This window comes from Acomys minous, assembly GCF_964271855.1.
Source record: "Acomys minous genome assembly, chromosome: 2".
Classification (NCBI taxonomy): domain Eukaryota; kingdom Metazoa; phylum Chordata; class Mammalia; order Rodentia; family Muridae; genus Acomys; species Acomys minous.
The window spans coordinates 47,601,857-47,626,207 of record NC_140484.1 but is presented as its reverse complement, the minus strand read 5'-3'; the positions used below and the strand labels follow the sequence as shown (position 1 = coordinate 47,626,207).

Below are 24,351 nucleotides of genomic sequence, written 5' to 3'. Positions count from 1 at the left end.
TGTAGGAAGGGCAGAGTACCGAGCAGACCTTTCTAGAACATCGGTGATTCTCTGGTCGTCCTCCCCTTACACCCCCCCATCTTCTGGTGATTCCTCATTGCTCCCCCGCAGTTGGCTTCTGTGGATGGATCACTGAAAGCAGTGTGACTGAGGCCTCATGGCCAAGGCAAAACGATCCCTTGGTTAGACTGTGTGCGTGTGTGTGTGTGTGTGTGTGTGTGTGTGTGTGTGTGTGTGTGTGTGTTCTTAGGTAGATGTCTTCCCCTTGTCCGTAGTTAGGGATATCTGAGTGTTAGAGGAGACTGTTTTAGGTGAAGAGAATTATTTAGACCCTAGGAACATACCCAGCCCCATTCTGACTCCTTAGTTTAAAGGTTAGCTGAGAGTATCTGAGCTGTGGATTTCTTTCTCTTTTTTTTCTTTTTTCTTTTTTATTATTTATTATGTATACAGTGTACACCTGCAGGCCAGAAGAGGGTATTATATCTCATTCTAGATGGCTGTGAGCCACCATGTGGGTGCTGGGAATTGAACTCAGGACCTCTGGAAGAGCAGACAGTGCTCTTAACCTCTGAGCCACTTCTGCATTCCCAAGCTGGGGATTTCTAACTTGTGAGGAGAGGATTGGCTGGGTGTCCCTTTATGCTGGGATCTGGTAGGGCAGGGTACCAGTGCCTTTGTTAGCCAGTGGGGCTTGTGCTCTGTAGAGGAATGTCTCTTCAGGTGTGGGATGTGGAAGCTGGAAGGCAGGGAAAGTGAGCCTCTCCTTGGCTTGGATGTGCAGCCTGTGCCTGTGGTCTCATTGGAAGTGTCTGGAAGGTGGGGCCCTGGACACAATAGGCTGAGTACTCAAGTTCTTGGGAAGTAGAAAAAACATTATGTACAAAGAATATATTAAAAAATACACTTGAGAAATATGTTCCCACTCAGATGCACACTGCCTCACTCTTTCATGGCGTCAGAGTCCAAGGAGAAAACCAATCTCACTGGTCACTGCTCCCCAAAGGATGCAGACCGCTCTGGATACTGGAGTCTCTGCTTGCAAGGATTGGTTGCTTACAGGGTCTGTTGAGTGTTGACTCTCGGAGGAAGCAGCCAGGATGTCATGGCTCTAGGGGGTATGGGAGTTGGCCTGCCACTGCAGGGCCCAGGATCTTTTCCAAAGGGCCTTGGCCTCTGTCCAAGTTCTGGCTAAGGTGGAAATGAACAGCACTCCAAGTGGTAAATGTTTCCTCAGGACAGAGGGGACATGCTTGGCCTTTTGTTGCTGGTTCCTAGTTCTGTGAGGCGAAAAGGATGTATGTCAGAGCATAGACACTGGCACTGTGGAGGGAACCAGAGAGGTGGGAGATGGGTCCTTGCTTTGGGCTTGGTTTGGGGAAGCTGTTGTTGGTGCTAGGGAGTTCTTGCTGGACGCATAGTGCATCTGAAGGGTATGGGTTCTCATGAGCCCTCAGGGGTCTGTGTGTGTGCATGTGCTTGTTATGGGAGTACACATGTGTGTACTTGCAGGTGTGATTTCTCAGGAACCTTTAGGGGTCTCTCTGTGTCTCTGTCTGTCTGTCTGCCTCTCTCTCTCTGTGCATGCTATGGCAGAACATATGATGTGGAATTCAGAGGACATACCTTAGGTATCATTCTGAATCTTCTTTTTCTTTCTGTTGGAGACAGGGTCTGCCATTGGCCTGGAGCTTTGCACATAGGTCAAACTAGCAAACTTACATGGTCTGTCTCTGTTTCCATCCCATCCTGGCTGGAATTATAAAGTATGTGCCATTATACCCAGGTGGGTTTGTTTGCTTGCTTGTTTTTAATGGGTTTAGGGTATTGAACTCAGACCCATCTGCTTGTAAGCTACTGCTTTGCTGACAGCTGTCTCCTCAGCTCTCTTAGTATCTTTTTGGTGGCTTTTCATGATGGAACTTTACAGGATGGCTTTAAGATTAATGATTCTTATGCAATTTGCCCAGGTGGCATCATCATCACAATTTTGTGTGTGTGTGTGTGTGTGTTTGTGTGTGTGTATGTTTGAGGCAGGGCCTTGCTATGTATCTCTGACTGGCCTGGAACTAGCTATGTAGAGTAGGTTCACCTTAAACTTGTGACTCTGTCTCCTACATGCTAGGATGACAGACCTGGTTCACTCTCCCTCTTTATGTGAAGAAGATGCTAGGCGCCTCTGTTCCTTATGGGTAGTGGAGATGCTAGGCCCCTGGGCTGGGTATAGGTCCCGAGTGCCACGCACCAGCCAGGGGTGGGCTTACCTTTTACAGCCTCTGAGCCACTTGCAGGTCATAGTCACTGTCAGAGGAATTGTCAGGTTGGGTGGAAGAGCGATGTAGGGCCCCTTCCAGAGCTAGAGCAAAAAGATTGCCTATTACAGAGGTTCCGGAGGCTACACAAGGCCCCAGGAGCTGAGTGGGTTGCAGGATCACAGAGGCTTTCTGAGTTGGTGACAGCCCTGTATCAGTTTTGATCAGACTGGACGAGTGTTCGCTAATGATGCTAAACTCCAGGATCCCTGGGGCTTAATTGTTAGTGCCTGTGAGGAGCCAAGTATTGGAGGCTCCTGTGGACCACTAATGGCTCAGTCCTGGCTGGGAGAGATCTGAGGGGCTCATTTATCATCCAGCCACTCAAGGCCTGCAGGCAAACAGGCCCATTAGGTCACAGCAAGGCTGGGGTTAATGGCATCCATCCAACTGCATTCTTCTCTCTAGAAGAGTGTTTCAAGGTCTCCCAGGGACAGCAGAGGCCTATGCAGGCTGTATTCCTGGCACCGCCCTGCTGGGACCAGCTGTCAAGCAGGCAGTTTCATCCTCCACCCCCTGGAGCCTCCCTTTCCTTCTTTGGAAAAGCAGAAAACTTCAAGGTCAGCATTCAGCATGGGGTAGGGGCAAGGGGGGGGTGTGTGGTGGCAGTCCCCTGCTGCTCACCTGGATAGGCAGACAGGTGGGAGTTCCTAGGAGGCTGGCTGTATTCATTGTCCACCTGAGAGGCTGTTGGGTTCTCCACCTGGGACCGCACAGTCGCCGTGTGGCTGCGATGGAAAGACACTAAGCAGACACAGGAAGCCAGTGGCGTTGTTAGAATCAACATGCTGTCCTTCCCTAGCAAGATCCCCGTCGCTTGGCTTCCTGTTTCCGTTAGGTCATAGGAGAGGGGTGGTACATTTCCCCTTCCTTTCTCTCTGGGGAGATTCATGGTATCGGGGGTCAGCCTCAGACTTGATAGAGCAGTCCGATAGGCCAGGTGAGACCTCCAGCTGCTCTGTCAGCCACCAAGCTTTTACCTAGCAGGAAACTGGAACACAGGTGCTAGGGAGATGTAAACCCTGCCCACCGGGAACGGAGGGCCTTAATATATTTACAACCAAGCAAAACAGAGAACCTGCTAGAAATATTTGGGCCTGGACATGGAAAGGGGAGAGAAATAGAGTACATGCTTCTGTCCATTAACGTAGCTCTATGTGGCTAGCGCGAGAGAGAATGAAGGCATGAAGGCTACAGGACGGCTAGGACTGGCAGGATTGCTGTATTCTAAAACTGGCCCTCTGAAGTTGTTCTGTGTGAAAACTAGCTTGGCCAGTCCTCTGTCATGCCTTCCCACCTTGAAGAGGAGCCACACGAGAGGTTCCCATAAGTCCTGAACTGAAGAACTGTGCATAGCTGTTTGACCATGGAAGGAATTCTGTTGGTGAGCGTCTGTCAGTCATCAGGTTGGAAAAGGTCGCCCTGGCGGAGTGAGCGGGCGAGGGGTGGTGGTGGTGGTGGTGGTGGTGAGTGCTGTGGGGACCTCTGCTTAAGTCAACCACAAGGCAAGAGACAACAGAGATACCATGGTGTCTAGGCTCAAGAGGCCAAGTGCACAGAACCACTTGCCCCTAGAAGCAGCCTCAGCCTTCTCTGGTGTGGGGACATGTGTTGGCCGCAGTCACACCTTGGTGAAATGTGGTGGCGATCAGAGGCCTGTAGCAGCTGCTGGTTCACTGTGATCAGCAGAGACCTTGACTGTGCCTCAGTGGCCTGAGTCCTGGGGCTGAGGGACACCCGACTCTGGGGACACTTACTGTTCTGGTTCACTCCCGTGGGACCAATCCACTGACGCTGCTTCTTCTGACGAACTGGGAAACAGACAGGAAGCTCATGAAGCCAGATAGTGGTGAAGGGGGTAGGTGGGGGAGGGGAGGCACAGATGCCCTGAAGGCAGGACTGACGGGGTACCCATAAAAATGACCACAGGCGTAGTTTAGAACCATAATGGATAACCCCCCAGAGGGCACGAGGGACCCAACACTGCTGCCTCAGCTCTCTCTCATCTTCCTTGCCTCTGGGTAATTTCTCTAAGGTCTGCAAGGCCAGGCAGGCAAGCCTCCTCATTAGTAAAGTGTGTAGCTGACCATTCAATAAATGGGGAAACCGAGGCTCAGATGGAGACAGCAGCACAGTCAGTGTCATTGGTAGCTATGGAGCTGGTCTTGGGCCCCCATCTTGTAACATCAGAAGCTGTGCTGATGTCATGTGGCCATGACCTTTATCAACTGCAGTTGGCTTTTGCCAAGTCCCAGACAAGGGTGAATCAGATGGTACAACGTGTCCTGACTTTCTAATACTTTAGGGGGAAAAGGCCAGTAGGCAGCAGAGGGAGCTAGGTAGGAAGGGAGGAAGCATGGGGTTCAGCACCTACATTTCTTCACCAGCTTCTTATAGACCAGAGGCCCACACATGACCAGCAGCACCACCAGGAGGACAAGGGTCAGGATGATGCTCGCCACAGTGCCTGCGGCCAGGCCCGCTGGGTTTGGATCTTGGCCTGGACAAGGGGAGTCTTAAATCAGTCCCAGCCCTGTGGACTGACTCAGACGGCAGCGACCATCCAGATTGCCCTGCTACCTTGTCACCTCCTACCAGTCCACCAGTGTGTTCAGAGGGGAGCTGTCCATCTGCCTGTCTCCCTGGCCATATCTAGGAATCCTTGCTATCCACTTGTGTACCGTTCATCTCCTTCAGTGAGCATCTGGCTACCATTTGCCACTCTTGTTATCAGCTGTTAACTTTCTGTCTTCACTACTTAGACTAATCAGCTTCCCATTACCCACCGCCAGGAATATGGCCATACATGACCACACAGCAAGAGCCAGCCAGCCTTATGTTTATTCAACCAGCTATCTGTCATCCATCCATCCATCCCTCAGTCATCTATCCACCCACCCATTTATCTGCTTTGTATCTATCATCTGTCTATCAATCTATCCTCCCATCCACTGACCCATCAATTCATCTTATTGTACAGTCATCTGTCTGTCAGTTCATCTGATTGTACAGTCATCTGTCTGTCTGTCTGTCTGTCAGTTCATCTGATTGTACAGTCATCTGTCTGTCTATCTATCTGCTTATACAATCATCTATCTACCCACCCATCCTTATCCATCCATCTCTCCATCCACTCCCCATTTATGTCACCCATCCATGTACCGATCTCTCTTCTACCCATTATTTAATTACTATAGCAATATAGTAAAATATATATATATCATGTTTCACCCACTCCTGATTTTCTAGCTTGCATCCTGGGAGAACAGGAGACAGCAGGGAGGGAGAGCTCTGGCATCTGCCAGCAGCCTGTCAGCGGTTCTCTGCTATCTGATTCTTCCTCCCAGAACCCCATTCACTGTCCCCTTTCTGGGAGCGTTTGCCTACCCTTCAGGTCTGTTCTTTGGCCATATGCTCACTGACTAGGTCCCAGAGGAAAAGTCTAACTGCCCTCTACCCACCGAGGGCTGCAGTCAACTCACATGTGACGAACACCTTCTTGCAGGAGGTTTTTTTCTGAACTTGGTAACACTGAGACAGCTTCTTCTGGGTACAGTGGAGCCCGGGGGAGGTCATGTCAGCATCCAGCACGCGGAAGGAGATGAGGTCGCCACACTGCTGCTCCTGACACAGCTCTTCCCACCGTGCCCGACCCTTGACTGCAGAACTGTCACACAGGGAGGCCCACTGTGATCCCTGGCGCACTTCAGCGATGCCCTCACACACGCTGCTGCCACCCACCAGGCGGCTCTGAACCTTGGGCTGGAAATCTGCAGAGGGAGGTGATGATAAGGCTGCAGGCCTGACCTGGGGGGCCTTGGCAGTGATGAGCGCTCCAGCGTAGGTGCTGTCCTTTTCAACAGTCCCTCCTAACAGCCTCTCTAGCACTTCCGCTGACCAATCTCTGGTCCTTGGGGCCTCTGAGTGGCTGTTGGTGGCCATTTCAAGACAGCATTGGCAAAGGAGCTGGCAGGGTGACCGCGCCTTCTTACCCTCTTGTTGTTCCTTAGGAAGAGGGAGGGCTTTTTAGAAGGAAAGAAACTGAGGCCTGGGCATGGAAAGAGCTGGTGTACTTCATGGGTGTGACCTAGGAGTTCTGCTGCCCAGGCCCCTAACCCCCATGGATTAGGCTTTTGGCAACGAGGCCAGGTACCTAAGAGGAATTCATGTCTGCTAATCAGGGTGAGGCTTGGGAATCTGTGCCAGAAGCTGCTATGCTTGGTTTAGAGTCAATAGTGAGCTCACCAGCTTTGGCTAGTTTCCATGGCAACATCCACCTTCAAAGCCCTAGTGAATCTTCCATTTAGAAGAAACTTCAAAGCAAGGCCCTGGGCAATGGCTTTTCAGGTTGTAGCCTGCATGAGAGCTTGAGGGTTTATAGCTGAGGGGTAGGCGGGACTGGAGCCAGCCATGAGCCTCTCATCTGGCCCAGAGAACCTTGGGGCTGCTTCTGCCTGGAAGACCAATTTATATCAGGTCTCCAATGGAGTAGGCTGCCCTGCTTGTAGATGTTATAGTTCAGAACCATGCATCTTATGCTTGTGTAGGAATCCTGAGGACCTGCTGCAACCTGCTCTCATTATGGGTGTGGAGAGAGGTGAGCTGTCTCCAGGTGACACTGATGCTGCCTATCCAGGACCACACCTTGAGCATTCCAGGCTTAGGAAACAGGCTTTGGATAGGTACTGCTTGAGGGCAGATCTCAACTAGTGCTCTGTGGTACTGGAAGGAAACTGAGGTTATTTGAGCCCTGGCTTCCCCATGGAAGAAGAGGGTAACAACAGTTCCTGCCTGCCAAGGTGAGCATGAAAACCAAAGGATGCCCAGCACCAAGTGACATGTTGAGAACAGATCCCAGAATGCATCTGGGCACTTCCGGTGACATGGCCCCACTCCTTCCAGGCTTGGTGGCTATTCTGTCTTTCATTGAACTCTGCGCTGATTCTGGTTTGGCCCCAGAGTCCCACACGTTTAGCTTTCTCTCTCTCTCCTCACTTCAACTACACCAGCACTGCCAGTGTTTCGTAGCTCAGGACGCAGGCAGAGAATCCTTTTAGTGGCTGCCCCTCTAGCTGTGCTTTGAGCCAGGCCTTAGGGACCTCCCACACCTTACCATCCCTCCAGCCTCCTTACTGAAGATTCGGAAACTTCCCATTGGCAAAGGCAACCCCTCCAATTGTGCCCCCAGGCCTTTGCATAAGCTTCAGTTTTCTTTTGCCAGCTGACTCTACTTCTCCAGATGGTCGCTCCTTTGGGCTGGGCAAGAGTTGCTTTGTAGATGCCTGAGACACCACCTCATCTAACTTGTCCTGTCTTTTAAAGGCCCTATCAGCCCTCTTATATAGCTTGATCATCTGGTTAGGGGACCCCATGTGCTCACACCAAGGCAACAGATGGTGGGATGGAGTGTGGTCATTTTCTAGCTTACCGGAACAGATGACTGTGAGTGCCTGACCACCCTCCTGGGCTGTCGTTTTCTGGAAGCACGTCTGCAGTGAGGCACAGCTCCCATTCTGGGCCATCCATCGAATTGGCAAGAGCCTGGGGTCCCTCAGCTCTCCAGGAGCTGCTGTTCCTGTGGCCTCTGGCTCCGACAGATGTGTTAAGAAAGATCCGCACTGCAGAGCACTACAAATGAAGTTCCCCAGGCCCAAAGGCTTGTCCTTGTCCTTGTAGAGGATGGTGCCTCCCCGGCTGCCATTGTAGAATTCCACCACACCTGTGCACCTCAGGCCCTTGTGTCTTGGCACCAGCTGCAATCTGGGAGGAGCTGGGGGGTGGGGGGGGGGAGAGGAAGAATGCCTTGTCAGTGAGCCCCAACACATGAATGCTTGGGGGTGAGGGTCCCAAACATTGCATAGGACACACCTGAACCTTTCCCACTAAAATTTAGATGTAACTAGACCTCCTCTTGGGTTTTGCTTGCTTTGGTGACTCAGTGAATTTAATTAGGGCTATTTACAGGAACATGGGCACCTTACCAGTGCCTACAGTACTGAACAAAATGTCTCTCTGCCCCCGCCCCCAACCATCAGCTGCCTATACTCCCTCAGGAAGGGATGAGGTCTCAGGAATCTCTCCTCCCTTTATCAAGGGCCTAATCTTGTACAGATAACAGCCCCTCCTCAGAGCTCAAGAGTGCAATGGCTATGTCATACCTGGTCCTTGGGTTTTTTTGTTTTTTGTTTTGGTTTTTCGAGACAGGGTTTCTCTGTGTAGCCTTAGCTGTCCTGAACTCACTTTGTAGACTAGGCTGGCCTCGAACTCACAGTGATCTGCCTGCCTCTGCTGGGGTTAAAGGCGTGTGCCACCACCACCCGGCCTTGGTCCTTGGGTTCTTGGGTCTTTACTGTGTGTATCAATCTTTTTTTCTCCTTCCCTCCATGAGGCCAGAGAACCCTCTTACCTGTGGGCTCTGGTATGGTGGTGGGTGGGGTGGTTGTGGGTGGAGGCGTCATCCTTTGGGGCTCTGCAAAGAAACAGACAAAGGAGGGAAGTGGGGAGTGGAGGGAAGAAGGAGGGGAGCTAGGGCGGCTGCAGTGTGAAACACGGGGTTCTTGTCCTTAGCGCCCCTCATCAATAAGCTGACTGGACCACCATCCCCAGTGCTGCCTCTCAGCTCCCTGAGAGGTGGCAGTCTCACACGTCACAGACAGGAAAATGGAGGCCCAAAGGACAACCAAGTTGGCATTTGGCAGAGCCAGGTCCTACTTTGCAATCTTGCCAGGTGGATGCGGCGCCCTTTGGCTTACCCTAGCCAGGCAGTCCTCTCACTAGTTTGTGGTCAGGGCACTGTAACTGGGAAGCCCCCTTTTCCACCCACTTACCATCCCAAGCCTCAGCCCTGGGTGCCACACAGCATCACCCACCTTGGCAGATCAGGCTCAGCGGAGGGCACCGTGTTGGTGGACTTGTGCTGCAGTTGGAGAAAGACCACAGGCGTCCGTGGCAGAGGATCTGGTTCCTGGGTATGTTCCATTCAGGGAAATTGCCGAGGGCCAAGGGAGCTCCACACCCCAGCCTCCGGCATGCGACAAAGGCCTGGCGGGGGCTTTTCCAGTGGTCCTGGTTCCAGCTCCAACTGGAACTGCACACGGTTCGACTCAGGTTTTCTAGCTGGACCTCCACTTGACCCTGACACTTGGAGTTGGAGCCAGTTAGTGTCACCTGGAGATCTAGGGGGTCAAAAGAGGTAAGAGCTCAGCTTTTACTTCTCCTTCTGAGTTTCTCCCTTTTAGGATGCTATAGAGGCTTCTTAGAACATCAGGCAGGAATTATGTTGGTACTGTACTGTGGCCCAGGTTTTGAGCTAGAGGAAAACTTGGGGCTGTGGACATGATGTTTCCAGCACTTTCCGTCTATGAAACGCCTCTCAATCTTAGAAGTTCTGTTTCAGTAGGCCTGAGGTACGGCCTGATATCTGTCTGGTGTCTGTGTTTGTGCATGCAGGTGTGTACATGCATGTGTGCATATGTGTATCAGGGGTCAGAGGTGTTACTAAGTGTCATTCCTTAGGAGCTAGCAGTCCATCTTCGCTTGTGAGACATAGTCTCTTACACAAGGATGTGGACTTCCAATTCAGCTAGGCCTGCTGGGTTAGCCAGCAAGCCACAGGGGTCTGCCTGTCTCTTCCTACCTAGTGTAGGATTACAAGTGTGTCCTCGTGCACTGCTCTTTTAGTTTCTCTTTCTCTGTGAAGCCCTGGCTATCCTGGGACTCACTCTGTAGACCAGGCTGGCCTCGAACTCACAGAGATCTCTGTCTGCCTCTGCCTCCTGAGTGCTGGGATTACAGGTGTGTACCATCACTTCTCATCTTTTTTTATTTTTATTCTTTTTACTGTGGGTCTGAGGATTAAACTCAAATACTCATGCTCAGGCACTTTATTGGACTGAGCCCTCTCCCCATCTCTCTCTTGCAAGATCTTTTTGTTTTAGCATTTAAAATCAATTGCATTAGGTGGGTGTGGTGGTACATGTCGGCAGTCCCAGGCCTTGGCAGTGGAGGAAGGAGAAAAAGGAGTTTAAGGTCATCCTCAGCTATATACTTCAGGACAACCTGGGGTATAGAAGACGCTGTCTCAACAAAACAAAACATCAAAACTCAATTTTATGGAGGCACAATTTTCACGCCGCAAGATACACTCATTTTAAGGGTTCTGTCCCCTGGGAGTAGACGAACACCTACAAGCACACAGCTGTTCTGTGATCTAGACACAGAGCCTGTCCATCATCTGGACACTTCCTGCTCGGCAGCCGCTTCATGTCCCTGGCTCCAGCCTCAGGCACTGACTGGCCTGCTTTCTGCCATGAAAGATTAGTTCTCACTCTCCTATAGCGTCACATGAGTGAATTGAATCAAAGAGTATCTTTCGCTGTGGCCTCTTGCTCTCTACATATATCTGAGGTTTATGTGTGTTCCTGTATAGATCAGTAGTTTGTGCCTTTTTTAAAAAAACTGCATAATAATAATATTTTTGTTTTTTATTTTTTGGTTTTTCAAAACAAGGTTTCTCTGTGTAACAGCCTTGGCTGTCCTGGACTCTCTTTGCAGAATAGTATTTTATTGTATGTATTTTTTCCTTTTCTTTTCTATGTATCATGTGGGTTGTTTAGGGGTTTGCTGGCCATGTATCAAACTGCTTATAAATTTACATGTGCATATGGGCTTGCACTTCTATTTCTCTTGAGTAAACACCTTAACAGTGAAATTCCTAGGCTATAAGCAGGCTTGTGCTTTTGTGACTTTTTAAAAGCTTCACAATGGGGAGATGTAGAGGTGCCCCTCATGGCCCATGGAAAGGGCTCTGAGGGGCCCCACGGTTACTAGAATCCTCACACAAAATGGCGTAGCATCAGGCAAAGTGGCACATGCCTCATCCTAGCATGTAGGAGATGAAAGATGAAGGGTCATGAATTCAGAGTCATTCTTGGTGAGTTTGAGGTTAATATGGACCACACAACTCTCCAACAAACAAACCAACTAACTAACTAACTAACTAACTAACTAACTAACAAGCAAACAAACCATTCACCACCCTCAAAATGGGATGGGGCTGGATATGTAGCTCAGACTAGAGTGTGTGGTTAGCATACTCTTACATTTTTGGTTGTGAGCCTAGCCTTTAATGGCTGAGCCATCTGTCTAGCCCATGTTTAACATCCTTAAGGCCCCAAGTTCCATCATCAACACTGTAACAACAAGAAAGGTGGCAGAGTGTCTGCATCCGACCTCCACACATCCTTTTATCCTGTCATCTCTAGATTATTTAGAATTCTAACACAATGCAAAACCATGTAAATGGTTGTGATTCTGTAGGTTTAGGGAACATCGACAAGAAAGACATCTATATGAGTCCAGGACGAGATAGGCCTGACTACATTGTCCACATTTTTTGAGATAGTTGTTTCCAAGGGTTTGGAGCTTAGTAGGCTAAGCTGGTCAGTGAGTCTCACGGGGCCTGCCTGTCTCTGTCTCCACAGTGCAGTGGTTACAAGGGCATGCCACAATGGCTGGCTTTTTTTTTTTTTTTTTTTTTTTTTTTTTTTAGTTCTGGAACCATACTCAAGACCTCACTGTTTTCCAGGCAAGCATTTTACACACTGAGCCATCTCCCCAGATCCTGTCTTCGTTTTTGATCTTCACTTGGTTGAAGCCACAGATAGTGTGTTCTGTGTCTCTGTGTCTCTGTGTCTTTGTGTCTGTCTGTCTGTCTCTATCTCTCTCTTTCTCTCTCTCTCTGTGGTGTGTGTGTGTGTGTGTGTGTGTGTGTGTGTGTGTGTGTGTGTGTATACAAAGAGATTCTGGGAGGCTATGTAAAACAGGAGTAAACACAGTCATTACCTGGGCTGTTGGTAAGAGGAGAGGCAGGAAGAACAGAGGAGGAGAAGAGACACGAATAAAACCAGCAGCAGGCCTTGTCCTAGGAAGCTTTGAGCTGAGCAAATGTATTACTCATTCAAGGCACACACTTAAAAATGAAAAGATGTTGTCTGATGCTGCCTTGGTTTAGAGCTACCGGCCAGGCTGCCTTTTCCTTCCTGCCCCTGAGGATGTGTGGAGCACGAACAGCAGGGCTATGGGTAGCTGGTGCAGAGGGCGGGTCCCACATCTGACTACTGTAGATGCTTCATGGGCCCCTGGCTTGGCAAGCACCTCATAAAGTCCTCCAGAGGGAGATGTGTTCTCCTCTTCTGTAGGTGGGCAAGGGGCTGACTAGAACCCGAAGCTGGGACATCATGCGAGGGCCCAGGGCCTGTGAAGGCCCCTGAAGCTACGTGGCAGTTCTATAGGACCCTCCTCTCTCTCTCTCTCCAGAAAAATTCTGCACAGGTTAATGGGGAGATGGGACTGTGGTTACAATGAAATGGAGCCTGTCACCTTAAAAGATGCTTAGAGTTGGGAGTGTAGCTCAGCGGTAGAGCATTTGCAAGGCCCTGAGTTCTCCTCGCATGGAGAATGAAATCAACACACTTCTGCACAGAGGACTTCTCAGAGCTTTCACTAAGCCAGCGTACACTGTCAGTAGGAGATGCCGTGTGGCCCCACCCTTTCAGAAACGGTGGCTTCCTAAGACGGAGGTGTAGACACTCTGCTCTTTGCAATCTGATGCAACCTTTCTCACAGCCTATCTGCAAGTGTCCGTGAGTGATGGAGGACCAGAGAGGAAACAAGACTTTGCGAGGTGCATTTATGGGCGGGTATGTTTCCTGCCCACAGAATGAGGTTGGGGAGAAGGGGCATGCTAGCTAGTGTTCGTGTGGTACTTCACCGCCATGAAGGTGCCACCTGTACACGTACTGGCATGGCATGTCTTTGTGTGTGCAAGAGGTGGGGTTCACATTGATGGAGGAGTCAGCTCCTTAACAGGCAGGGCCTCACATAGCCCACGAAGCTTCTGTCCTGCTCTCTCTGCACCCCACTTCCCTTCTCGCGTTCTTTCTTACCTGAGTCATCCTGAAGGGACTGTCCACCGCAGAGAGTGACTGTGGAAGAGAGAGAAGCAGGTCAGAATTGACTCCCCGTGCTCCCTTTCCCTCTGATCCCAGGGGCAGCAGTGGCCCCGGCTGACTGTCCCCACCACCCCACTGTCAAGGAGATTCCATGCTGTAGCCTAAAACCCATCTGGTTATGGAATCAATTTAGCAGGCTGCAGCCATCGATTCCCTCAGTTTTTAAAATCTACTTTCTCAATGGCTACACAAGCAGAATTGATTTTTCTCTAGTGCATGATTCTGTGAATGTTAACACACACCACATGCGTGACCTCCATCACAGTCAGGATACACAGGGACTCCTCATTCTGTGTGTCCCTGTATAGCAAGGCGAGCGTTCCTCTTCTTACAAGGGAAACGGGAAGGAACAAAGGATGCTGCCCCATGCTGGCATGAGAGGATGTGAGTTGCCCAGAGGGGCAGTGCAGCTGAGGTGATGGCTCAGTCATAAAGTGTTTGTCTTGCAAGCACGAGGACTTTCATTCAATCCCAATCCCAGAGGCCGTGTGTAAAAAGCAGACATTGTGCATGTGCTTGTAACCCTGACCCTAGTTCTGGGGAGCTAGAGACAGGCCGACCCTGGACAGCCAGCTTGGCCTCCTAGGTGAGCTCTGGGCCAGTGAGAAGTATTGTTGCCAAAAGTAAGGTGGGGGCTGGTGAGACAGGGCATCAGGGAAAGGCGTTTGCTGCCAAGCCTAATGACCTGAGCTCAATCCCTAGGACCCACGTGGTGTAAGGAGTTGTTCTCCGATCCCACACACTTGCGCTATGTGTGTGTGCATGCACATGTAAGCACACAATAATAAAAGAAAAACTAGCAATGCGAGGGGCTCGGAATGTAGCCCAGTTGGTAGAGCTCTTGCTTAGCGCGCACCAGGCCCTGAGTTCTAGTCTCAACGCCTCATACACTGGATGGGTGGGCGCCCTCCATAAGCCTAGCTCGGGGGAGGTGGAGGCGACAGGTTCGGGAGTCAAGGTGATCCTGTACTTACATGGTTAGTTCAAAAAAGAAAGACAGAAAGAAGGAAAGAAAGAAAGATGGAATGAATGAAGGAAGGAAGGAAGGAAGGAAGGAAGGAAGGAAGGAAGAAGGGACTGGGTTTGACAATCTTAGGCCCCATGTGTGGACACCACACAGAACAGCATTGGCCCCATTCTGTGAATTTCCTTAAGAAATAACGGACACAAACTGCCATTCTAAAAAGGAAAGTAGCTTAAGTGTTTTTGCCCTGCAAGCTGGATGACTTGAATTCTGTCCCACGGCCCACATTAAAATGTCAGATGTAGTGGCGCTGGTCTATAACCCCAGCACGCCCAAGGCAAGGACAGCAGGAACAGAGCTGCACAGAAGCTCAAGTTGCAGCCTGTCTGGAGTTCACCACACAGCAGCAGAAATGAGAGATGCTGTTCCATAAGGTGGAAGGAGAGAACTGATTCCCGAGAGCTGTCCTCTCCCTTCCCCCCACCCTAATAATGATAAAGTTTAAAAGGAAGGTGATCTGTTGGAAGAGGGTGGCTAGGCATTCCAGGGTGCGGCCCATCCTGTCTGGTCCTGAGATGAGCCGTGTTTCCTTCTCTCCCTCCATCACCATCACTGTTACCACCACCACTGTAACTACCACTATCATCACCAATGACGTTGTCACCGTTATTCCCACTACTACACCTCCATCTCTGTCAGCATCACCAGTATCACTATTGCCGTTATCTTCACTATCGCCATCTCCACCATCATCACTGTCACCACCTTCACCACCACCACCACCACCATTACCATCGCCATCGTTATTACTACCACCATCGCCGTCCTCAGTATCACAGTCATCATCATCCCCACCATCATCTTTATCACCGTTATTCTTCCGTCACCATTTTCACCATCGTCACCATCGTCATTGCTATCTCATCACTCGGATCACTGCTGCCACCACTGTCACTTGCCCACCCCTGCCATTACTACCACCCTCATCTCTGCCGCCATCATCATCATCATCATCATTATCACCACCACCACTGTCATCAGCATTTTCCTCACTATGCCATTTGATAGATATTTTTACTTCGGTCCCTGTTTGATAGAGGAAACCAAGAGAGGTGAGTGAGTATCTTGCCTGTACAACTAGTGGCCCGGAGGCTCTTCCCACTGGGCCAAGCTGTCCGCTGTGTTCTATGCCACATCAACCCCTGTGTGTTTCAAGCGGCCGAGATAAAACAAATATATCATAAAAGCAGACGTAGCACTGAATCTGCCGTGTGATGCTGACAACTCATTCAGACTGTGTGTTCTTCTGTAAGGTGATGAAATTCAGTTTCGTGATCTTGCACCTTCCTCTTAGCCTAAACGTGCGTAACCTCCAGCCTGTGTTTCTGATGAGTCCTAGTGTCTGGCAGAGCAAGACTCGTGGCATGCTGCTGCTTTGCCTGTCCAGGGGCACTCTCAGGCTTTCTTTGTCCACCGACTATTTTCACTCATTTTGCTGCCTCTCTACTCTACTCTCTGCTTAGCATCTCCTTGACCTCCTCTGGAGCTACACTTTACCCCTGCCGAGTCCTTTCAGAAACTTCTGCAGCCCACCCCAACCCAGGGCTCTGCTTGGAGACCCTGGAGGCTGCAGAGTCGTGAGGCATAGAAACATCACACCGTTTCCTCTTCTGCCACCCACAGCTCCCCTCCAAGCTCCTGGGAACTCCAAGGCCTTTTGCTTCCCTGCCCAACACCCTCCAGACTCCCAGTGCAGAGCTTGGACTGAGCAAACCCAGACAAAGATCTTAGCAAAAGCCACTGTCCCTAGCCCAGCTTCTTGTCTCCTCCACACTGACAGAAATCCAATCATTGTGTGCGTGCCTAACCTGACAGGGCTTAGAAAGGGTCAGAGGAGTCCTGGAGCACTGCTCTGAGGTTTCCCCTTTCTCCTGCCCATGACACTTGCTGTGATCCCCCTGCACCGCACCCCAGCAAGTTTTATTAGCTCCAAGCAGCTCATAACGTTTTTTCTTTTTTTTCTTTTTTTTTTTGGGGGGGGGAGCAACTTTCAAGGCTTCTTTTTATTTTGTTTTTAAAATAAATCCTAGTGAAAGTTAGGATGGTTTTGACAAACAGGGAGCTTGGCTGAGGGCTGTGTCCTCGTCACCAGCAGTCTATTCGTTTTATCTTTTGATTTGCCAGGGCCGAGGAGCCCTGCTTCCCTGCTCCCCACTCTGCACCCCACCCCTCTTCCCACTCAACTGCATCTTCTGAGCCAGGTCTGGCTTTAGGCACATGATGCTGTCTTCAGCGAAACACACACATTGCCACACAGAGAGGGATGCATCCAGATTATAAATAGCCTCCTGTGATTTCAAGTCGCCATCTTGCACCAACCCTGTTTTGCCAGGAGTTTTCAGTATTTTATGGATTTTGGTATGGCTGAGAGTGATGATGGCTGTCTGCCATGAATCCCTTTACTGGTAGCCAGGCTGCCACTGTTCACAGGGGTAGGTGCTCTGTAGGACAGAACCTGACTCAGAGCAGCTGGCGGCAAAGCCAGACTCAGATCTCCACCTCTGACCTGCTCAGTGGTCCGTCCTGTCATTTGCAGCCTGGACACGCTGGCAAGGCTGGTTTAGCATCTGGGCTCAGAGGCAGGGCCTGGGACCTGGGCGATAACTACAGTGGCTATGGTGGTAGGCCCTATACTAGTGAGCTTCTCTCATCTAATACCTCAAATGAAGCAGATGCTACCATCTTGGTCCACAGAGAAAGACTCCTTTCTAGCTACTTTCATGTAACTTAGAAATCAGGTAGCCTCTTTGCTCCATAAGTAATGCTCCCCTGAAAGTTCATGGAGCTCCCCAGACTGAAGCCATCAGTTTACATAGGAGGCTGCCAGCTTTAAGGAGGACCCTAGGTTTTCTTCCGACATCATTTCTACATTGGCTGACTTGGAAGGTTCCAGAAAACCCCAATTCCCTCCGCTCCCCTCTTTCTTTTTATTTTCTCCCTTTTTTTAGTTAGAGACAGGGTTTGTTAAAGATAGGCTGTGTAAACCGGGCATGGTGGTGCATGCCTTTAATCCCAGCACTCGGGAGGCAGAGGCAGGCAGATCTCTGTGAGTTTGAGGCCAGCCTGGTCTACAAAGCAAGTCCAAGACAGCCAAGGCTACACAGAGAAACCCTGTATTAAAAAACAAAAATAAAACCAAAACAACAACAACAACAAAAAGACAGGCTGTATAACCCTGGCTGTCCTAGGGTTCTATTCACCCTATAGAACAGGCTGGCCTTGAACTGAGATCTGCCTGTCTCTGCCTCCTAAGTGCTGGGATTAAAGGTATGTGCCATGATGCACCGCTAAAACTTCATTTTTTTCCGGGGGAAAAAACCCCAAAAAACAAAACCAAAACCAAAAACAAAACACGTATAAGTGGAGTTGTCCCTGACTTGAAACTGTCAAAGTTTCTGGAAACAGAGGTCAGAGAGAGCCAGGACTTGGAGTCTCACTGAAACCTTTGGCTATGGCTAGTGCCTTTTGCTATGACCAATGTGCAAACACTATCTGCACCCTCACCCACCCCAACAGGAGCAGTCTGGGAGACAGAATATGCATGAGCGGCAGTGGGTTCAGATTAAGGCAACAATCTGTCTTTCTTTCTCTGCTTGGAGTTTTGGCATGCCCAACAGAATTTATACCGGTTTCTTGCCTTTTTTTTTTTTTAAGTTTTTCATGACAGGGTCTCTCTGTGTAGCCTTGGCTGCCCTGGACTGTCTTTGTAGACCAGGCTGGTCTCGAACTCACAGTGATCTGCCTGCCTCTGCCTCCCGAGTGCTGGGATTAAAGGCGTGCGCCACCACACCCGGCTTCTGTTTCTTGCCATTTACTTGTGCTTCCCTTGCCCCGCTGACAGCCTCATTCTCTTTTTTTTTTTTTTTTTTTTTTTTTTTTTTTTTTTTGATGATGGGGTCTTATGTAGCCCAGGTTAGCCTACAGCTTACTATGTCTCAGATGGCCCTGAAAGTCCTTGATCCTCTTGCCTTCATCTCTCATCTTTTCCCTCATGGGCTTTACCCTGTGGTCACCTCCAAATCACTTCGATTACTGGTGTGCAGCCCTTCGTCACATATTTCAAAGCTCAGTACTGCAGCCTGCTCTCCCCATCATGGCCCTATGCAAATGGGCTGTGTTTGCATTCGCATTCAGGTGGGAAAACCAAAGTTCGGAGGGGATGATGGCTTGTCCACGGTCACAGACGTGGCTGGAGGTGAGTAACTTCACACCCACCATCTGACATGGGGTTCCTCTGGGTCCCCCATGGCCCAGGTGTCCCTGCAGAAGTGGGAATGTGTTCTGTTCTGTGACCCAGTGGTGTCTCCAGATCTCAGGAGTGCGAGAAGCAAACAGCTCTTTAAAATGAACCCTCAACATTTGGGAAACATCTGGATTCCGGAGATCTGGACGAGGACTCATAGTCCTGGAGAGGCCATAAGAAAGCCTTCTGCACTGTGTGGGAGCTCTAGTCCTCTATGGGCCCCCACTTTCCTTCAGACCTGCTGAGCTAAGGGTTCCCCTGCAGGATTTCCCAGGCCCACCCAGGGGTAGACTTGCTCACTTCCCTCATCTAAGTGTGAACATTTTCTCTTTGTCTAAGATCTAGCCTGTGTGGGCACAGCATGCGCCTGCCCCTGCCCCCTATTTCCCACTCAGCCCTCCCTTATCTGTTGCCAACCCACAAATAACCTAGCGTTTACAGACAATCTTAGTCTCTTGTCTATCTCTGTACATACCCTGACCTACTGGGTCAGAGCCACCAGGGCAGAGAGCTTGTCTTTTGTTCTCTGTGCATCCCCAGCACACAGTAGGTTGTCTGGATGAATCCACAGGAACTACCACTGTTATCCTTGGAAGCACAGCCGCAGGCTTCTGATGCTCTGTTTTGTTTGGTTGGATTTTTTTTTTTTTTGAGACAAATTACTCACTGTATAAGCCAGGAACTTGTGATTTTCCTGTCTCAGTCTATCATGCCCAGCTCAGCCCAGCCCCTTTTATAGATGAGGAGACCAAGGACCAAAGAAGTTGTTGTCACTCTGGGTAATGAAAAGGAAACTAAGTTAGATCCTCCCCGTCCTGCCCCACACACTAACTGCACACGCATACATGCGTGCACGTAAACACGCAGAGAACTGATGCTCTGCCAGCTCTAGCTGGATTCTTGTCCTGGTCACTGTAGGGAGCCATGCTGAGTGACCACAGAGCTAGTACCAGCCCCTGGCTTCCAGGAGCTGTGTGTTGGTCAGTCAGGGTTCCGATGCTTTGCGCTTAGAGCCAAAGTAACCTCAGCTGTGAGTCGTGGGGCAGCAGCTCAGAGCCTGCAATTAGCTAGCACGTACCCAGCCCATCTCAGGCCCATCTTTCCCCCACAGCCTTTCCCCTGTGGCCACCTCTACTCAGGCAACTCTTTTCTCCTTTCTTGGACTAGCTGGTTCTTCCTATCACTTGGGGCTCAGGGTGACAGGGGAAATGTCATCTCCTTCAAAAGGTCCTGCACAGCCATGCGCTTAGGCTTCCAGACACATGAGGACCCAGGTGCTTGCCTTCCATACTTCGTCTGTCAGGTCTCCTCTGTGAGCTGGGCAGGCCCACGGGCTGGGATGTCTAGCTTGGCTCCCACTGCCCCTGCTGCTGCGAAGAGTGGAGTATCGCGGGACATGGTGGCACACACCTTTAATCCCAGCACTCGGGAGGCCGAGGCAGGTGGATTGCTGTGAGTTCGAGGCCAGCCTGGTCTACAAAGCGAGCCCAGGAAAGCAAAGGCTACACAGAGAAACCCTGTCTCAAACAAACCAAAACCAAAACCAAAACAAAACAAAAAAGAGTGGACTATCTAGGAGATGCTGAAAACAGTTTGTAGATGAATGAGTGAGCGGATGAGTTGAGTGAACAGCCTGTGCATGAAGAACGGGGGAGAGGGATCTGTGGTACGGTGAGCGCCTGGTAAGACCCCTCCTGACTGCCCCGCCTTGCCTTGCTTCTGGATGATGCTGATGTCTACTGAGCGTTACCTATCTCCACTACATACAGGCTAAGCCTCCCGCGAGTCAATTCATTTAGTTGCCGTTAACACCCGTAAGGTGCTGCTACTATCCTCTCCTTAAAGTGGAGGGCACTGAGGCTTGCCAGACCAGACCAAGGTCACCAGGCAAAAGCGGCAAAGCAGAACTCAAGTTGGTTTTTGTAGTCACCGTAGTGGGGTCAGGCGGGCTGTGCAGTGCCTAAGCCATGTCACCAACCCACTTCAATGATTGAGTGTCCGAAAGACTGTAAGAGGAGACTGTGGGACCCCCTGGCTGACACTCTAACCCAGCCCACGCTGTACACGTCCTCATTCCTCAGGCTCTGGGGTGTCCCGAGCTCTGTGCCTTGATGTGTGCATTCATGTTGATGGAGGCCTCTCCTACCGCCACGCTCTGACATGTGAGCATGGCTGGGGACCTAACGCTCCTATAGATGCAGTGGGGCTGTGTCTTGGCAGAGAGGTTGGGCCAGGCTTTCCATGCTGCTTACCTTCTGTTCCACCACGGGCTCAGTTTTCCCTCACTGTGAAATGGGGCGATGGCTCCACATACTTTCTATACTATTCAGAAGCTTACAGGAAAAAAATGGCTTTAAAAAGATTGCATGAAAGCCGGGCGTGGTGGCGCACGCCTTTAATCCCAGCACTTGGGAAGCAGAGGCAGGTGGATCACTGTGAGTTCAAGGCTAGCCTGGTCTACAAAGTGAGTCCAGGACAGCCAAGGCTACACAGAGAAACCTGTCTTGAAAAACCAAAAGAAAAGAAAAGAAAAAAAAAAAAGGATTGCATGAAAGTCAAGCCTGGTTGCACAGGCCTGTAATTTCAGCTACTGGGGAGGCTGAGGCAGGAGGATTGCAAGTTCAAGGCACTCTTGGGTTTTGGGATGAATTCAAGGCCAGCTGGTTATTGTATAAAGACCCTGCCTCTAAAAGCCGAGAGCCAGCAAGATGGTTAAGTGTGCAAAGGCAGGTAAATGTGGGTGAATGAAGGTAAAGGTGTTCTCTGCCAAGATAGATGAGCCAAATTCCATATCTGGGACCGCTATGGCAGAAGGAGAAAACTGACTCTTGAAAATTGTCTTTGGAAAAAAAATTAAAAAAAAGAAAATTGTCTTTGGACTGAGTGACATGCCTGGACAGCACATAAATACATGTTCACACATGTACACACACACACACACACACACACACACACACACACACAATGTCTAAAAGCATTTTTTTTTAAAGCCAGGCATGGTGGCTCGCACCTTTTATCCCAGCACTCCGGAGGCAGAGATAGGTGGATCTCTGTGAGTTTGAAGTCAGCCTGGTTACAAATTGAGTCCAGGACAGCCAGGGCTGTTACACAGAGAAACCCAGTCTTGAAAAAACAAAACATTCTTAAAAAGTGAAGACTGTCAGGAGGTATCTCAGTGATAGCTTGCCTAGCATGTGTATGGCCCTGGGTTCAATTGTAGGGCCATAAAAATAAAAATAAAAATAAAAGTGTGAGCTGTGCCCCAGGACCATGGAATTGCTTCCGATCTATGTGATCTAGCACAGGGACCATGTGCTCCTGGGCCTCTAAATGATGCCCCTACTGGGGGTAAAGATTTGCCTCCGTCTCTGGGTTCCATGGGGCCGAGGTACCTGCCAGTCTTGTCAGGAACCCGCTCCATGGCCAGTGGGGAGCCTGGATGGGTCTTGCCTCCCTGTGAGTGTGTGCGTCTGAGGCTGCAGGGGAGGGCTGGTATGCGGGTGGAATGAGATAAAGGCTTGGCTTCTGGGATTCTCAGGACCAAAGGGGCTGCAGCAATATCCTCCTAGTAGGGTCCAGGATGTGAGCCAAGGCTTGTCAAGCAGGCACTTAGTACTTCTTGCTGTCATATGTACAAGGGGTGTGTGCATGGGCATCCAAGCCATGGTAACATGAATGAAGAAGCCATGTAGTGTCCAGGGGAGTACACATATAGTGCATGTTCACATATACACACATTAAAATGGACTCCCCCCCATCTCTCTGACACACACACACACACACACACACACACACACACACACACATATCCAAACTCACACATTCCCACACTTGCTCGCTCACTGGCTTTTGTAGGTCCAGAGTGGGTACCTGAGGCCTCAGACCCTTCTTGGTGAAGAAGGAAGCCATCTCTTCCTCTCTGTCACACCTGGCATCCAGCAGCCCTTGCCCTACCACACCTCTTGAGGAGCCAGAGCCCATTCGTTTATACCCCTGCTCCAACCTGACCACGTGTTGTGTTTGAGAAGATCTCACGATCAAATTCGGAGCTCAGGGCTTGGGCCTCCAGGCATAACTCCCATAAGGTGTAACTCCCCTAACGCTTGCTAGTCAAGAAGTGCCCCTTTCCTGATGTCACCGATAGCACACCGGCAGGGTCTCAGATCTGCAGCAAGGCTCTGCCCAAAGCATCCTCAATATCAGGATTCTATGTCCTTGGAAGTGACCCAGTAAAGGCCAGGCATTTCTGGGTGCCACACTGCAGAGGGTGGCTGCATAGCTGGAAACCAATTGCCCTGACTTTGAGCCCAAGGCCGAGGAAGACAGAATGGGGCTTAACAATGTTCGGCCAGAGCCCAGCTGAAGATGGGGGAGTTGACCTGGTCTCTGTGGACCCTAAAGCTCTCCGATATTGCACACGGGCCCCAGAGTCAGACCTGGAAAGAACTGAGATCCCTTCCTGCATCCCAGTGTGCTCAGGTACTGTGCCTGACAGTACCTGGCTGAGACTCACCCAGTGTTCCCAGCAGGTACGTGGCAGCCAGCAGCACTTGTCGGGAGTCCATGGATGATGAGCCTCGGCAAGCTCAGCCGGCTAGCTGGTAAAGGTGCCCAGCTCAGTGTCTTGCTCTCTGGAAGGCAGCAGGCATAAGCAGGGGTGGAACGGGGGGTGGGGTGGGTGGGGGAAGCAGGCAGTGTGGGCCTGCGTCACTGCCACCCGTGTTTGAAGTTGAACTGTCAACTTCCTCCTGGTGAAACCACCTGCCCCAGTTTGAATGGAGGAGACGTGAGCCTCTGTCGGCTTCCTGCATGAGATGCCCAGAGCTAGGGTAGTGCCCGCTGGCCATGCCTACACCTGGACAGAACCGGGTGTCCTTGTGAGGCGGGGACTATCTGGCAGAGAGAGACTGGGGCCTCCAAGGAGAGGGTGTCCTGCTCTAAGGAGAACTGACCTGAGGTGAAAAAGGTAGACAGCACAAGGCCCTGAGACAGTTTTCCTTAGGGGCTTCTGAGTGGGGCTGGGGCTGTGAGAGGTAGGAAGCGGGTGCTCAACTTCAGGTCTTATTGCAGGATTAGTGAGGAAAGCTAAAATGAAGGCCTGCTGACTCTTGGTGGTGGGTCAGACTGGAAGTCCGTAATTTGAGTTAACTGTGGGGAGTTAAGCAAAACCAAAACCAAACCAAACAAACAACCTTCCCCCCCAAAAAAACCCAAAACAGGGTCTGGCTAGGTAGCCCACAACAGTTTGTGGTAATCCTTGTGTCTTCGTCTCACAAATGCTGGAATTAGAAGTGTAAACTACCATGCCTATGAGTCCATCAGTGACATTTTACCAGCAAGTACAGCAAGGAGAAAGTGTCTTCATCGAAGTTGGACTTGCGCCAGGATGTGTGTATGAGTGTGTGCCTGTGTGTGTGTATGACTGTGTATGTGTGTATATGTCTGTGTGTCTGTGTGCCTGAGTATATGATCTCCATGTTGAGATGTGTTATCTCCATGTTGAGATATGGCTTTCCATGTTAGGTATGATAGCTCCATGCTATGTGGTCTATGAATCTGGATTCATTCATGTATTCATTCATTCATTCATCAAACATTATTCAGTCCATGTAAGAAACTGGAAATGCAGCTGGTATGGTGGCGCACACCTTTAATCCCAGCACTTGGGAGGCAGAGGCAGGGTGGATCTCTGTGAGTTTGAGGCCAGCCTGGTCTATAAAGTGAGTTCCAGGACAGGCTGGTCTGATACACAGAAAAACT

At 50.4% G+C, this 24,351-nt stretch overlaps 1 protein-coding gene and 1 long non-coding RNA gene across 4 annotated transcripts in view; one reads left to right on the top strand and one right to left on the bottom strand.

Moving 5' to 3' along the window:
* Nucleotides 1-935: 935 nt before the first annotated feature.
* CD5 (CD5 molecule) lies at nt 936-23,253 on the bottom strand. Of its 2 annotated transcripts, none has more exons than XM_084772063.1 (11): nt 23,105-23,253; nt 13,259-13,297; nt 9,182-9,487; nt 8,719-8,781; nt 7,741-8,082; nt 5,795-6,082; nt 4,687-4,812; nt 4,070-4,123; nt 2,937-3,040; nt 2,265-2,356; nt 936-1,280 (listed from the first exon to the last, which is right to left on the bottom strand). In XM_084772063.1, the coding sequence occupies exons 1-11, from the start codon at nt 23,154-23,156 to the stop codon at nt 1,112-1,114; spliced, it is 1,635 nt and encodes a 544-aa protein (XP_084628189.1). In that variant the 5' UTR covers nt 23,157-23,253; the 3' UTR covers nt 936-1,111. The 2 variants fall into 2 exon arrangements, with proteins under 2 accessions (XP_084628189.1, XP_084628190.1); XM_084772064.1 differs by having other exon boundaries at nt 1,145-1,280; nt 2,937-3,056.
* LOC311592101 overlaps nt 2,396-24,351 on the top strand; it is a 71,304-nt gene continuing 49,348 nt past the window's right edge. Inside the window, exons 1-2 of one of the 2 annotated variants that reach the window (XR_014777290.1) lie at nt 2,396-2,872; nt 3,478-3,696. This is a non-coding gene — a long non-coding RNA (uncharacterized lncRNA). Of the gene's footprint in view, nt 2,873-3,082; nt 3,697-24,351 lie in introns of those variants that run through there. The other variant, XR_014777291.1, reaches the window with a different exon arrangement.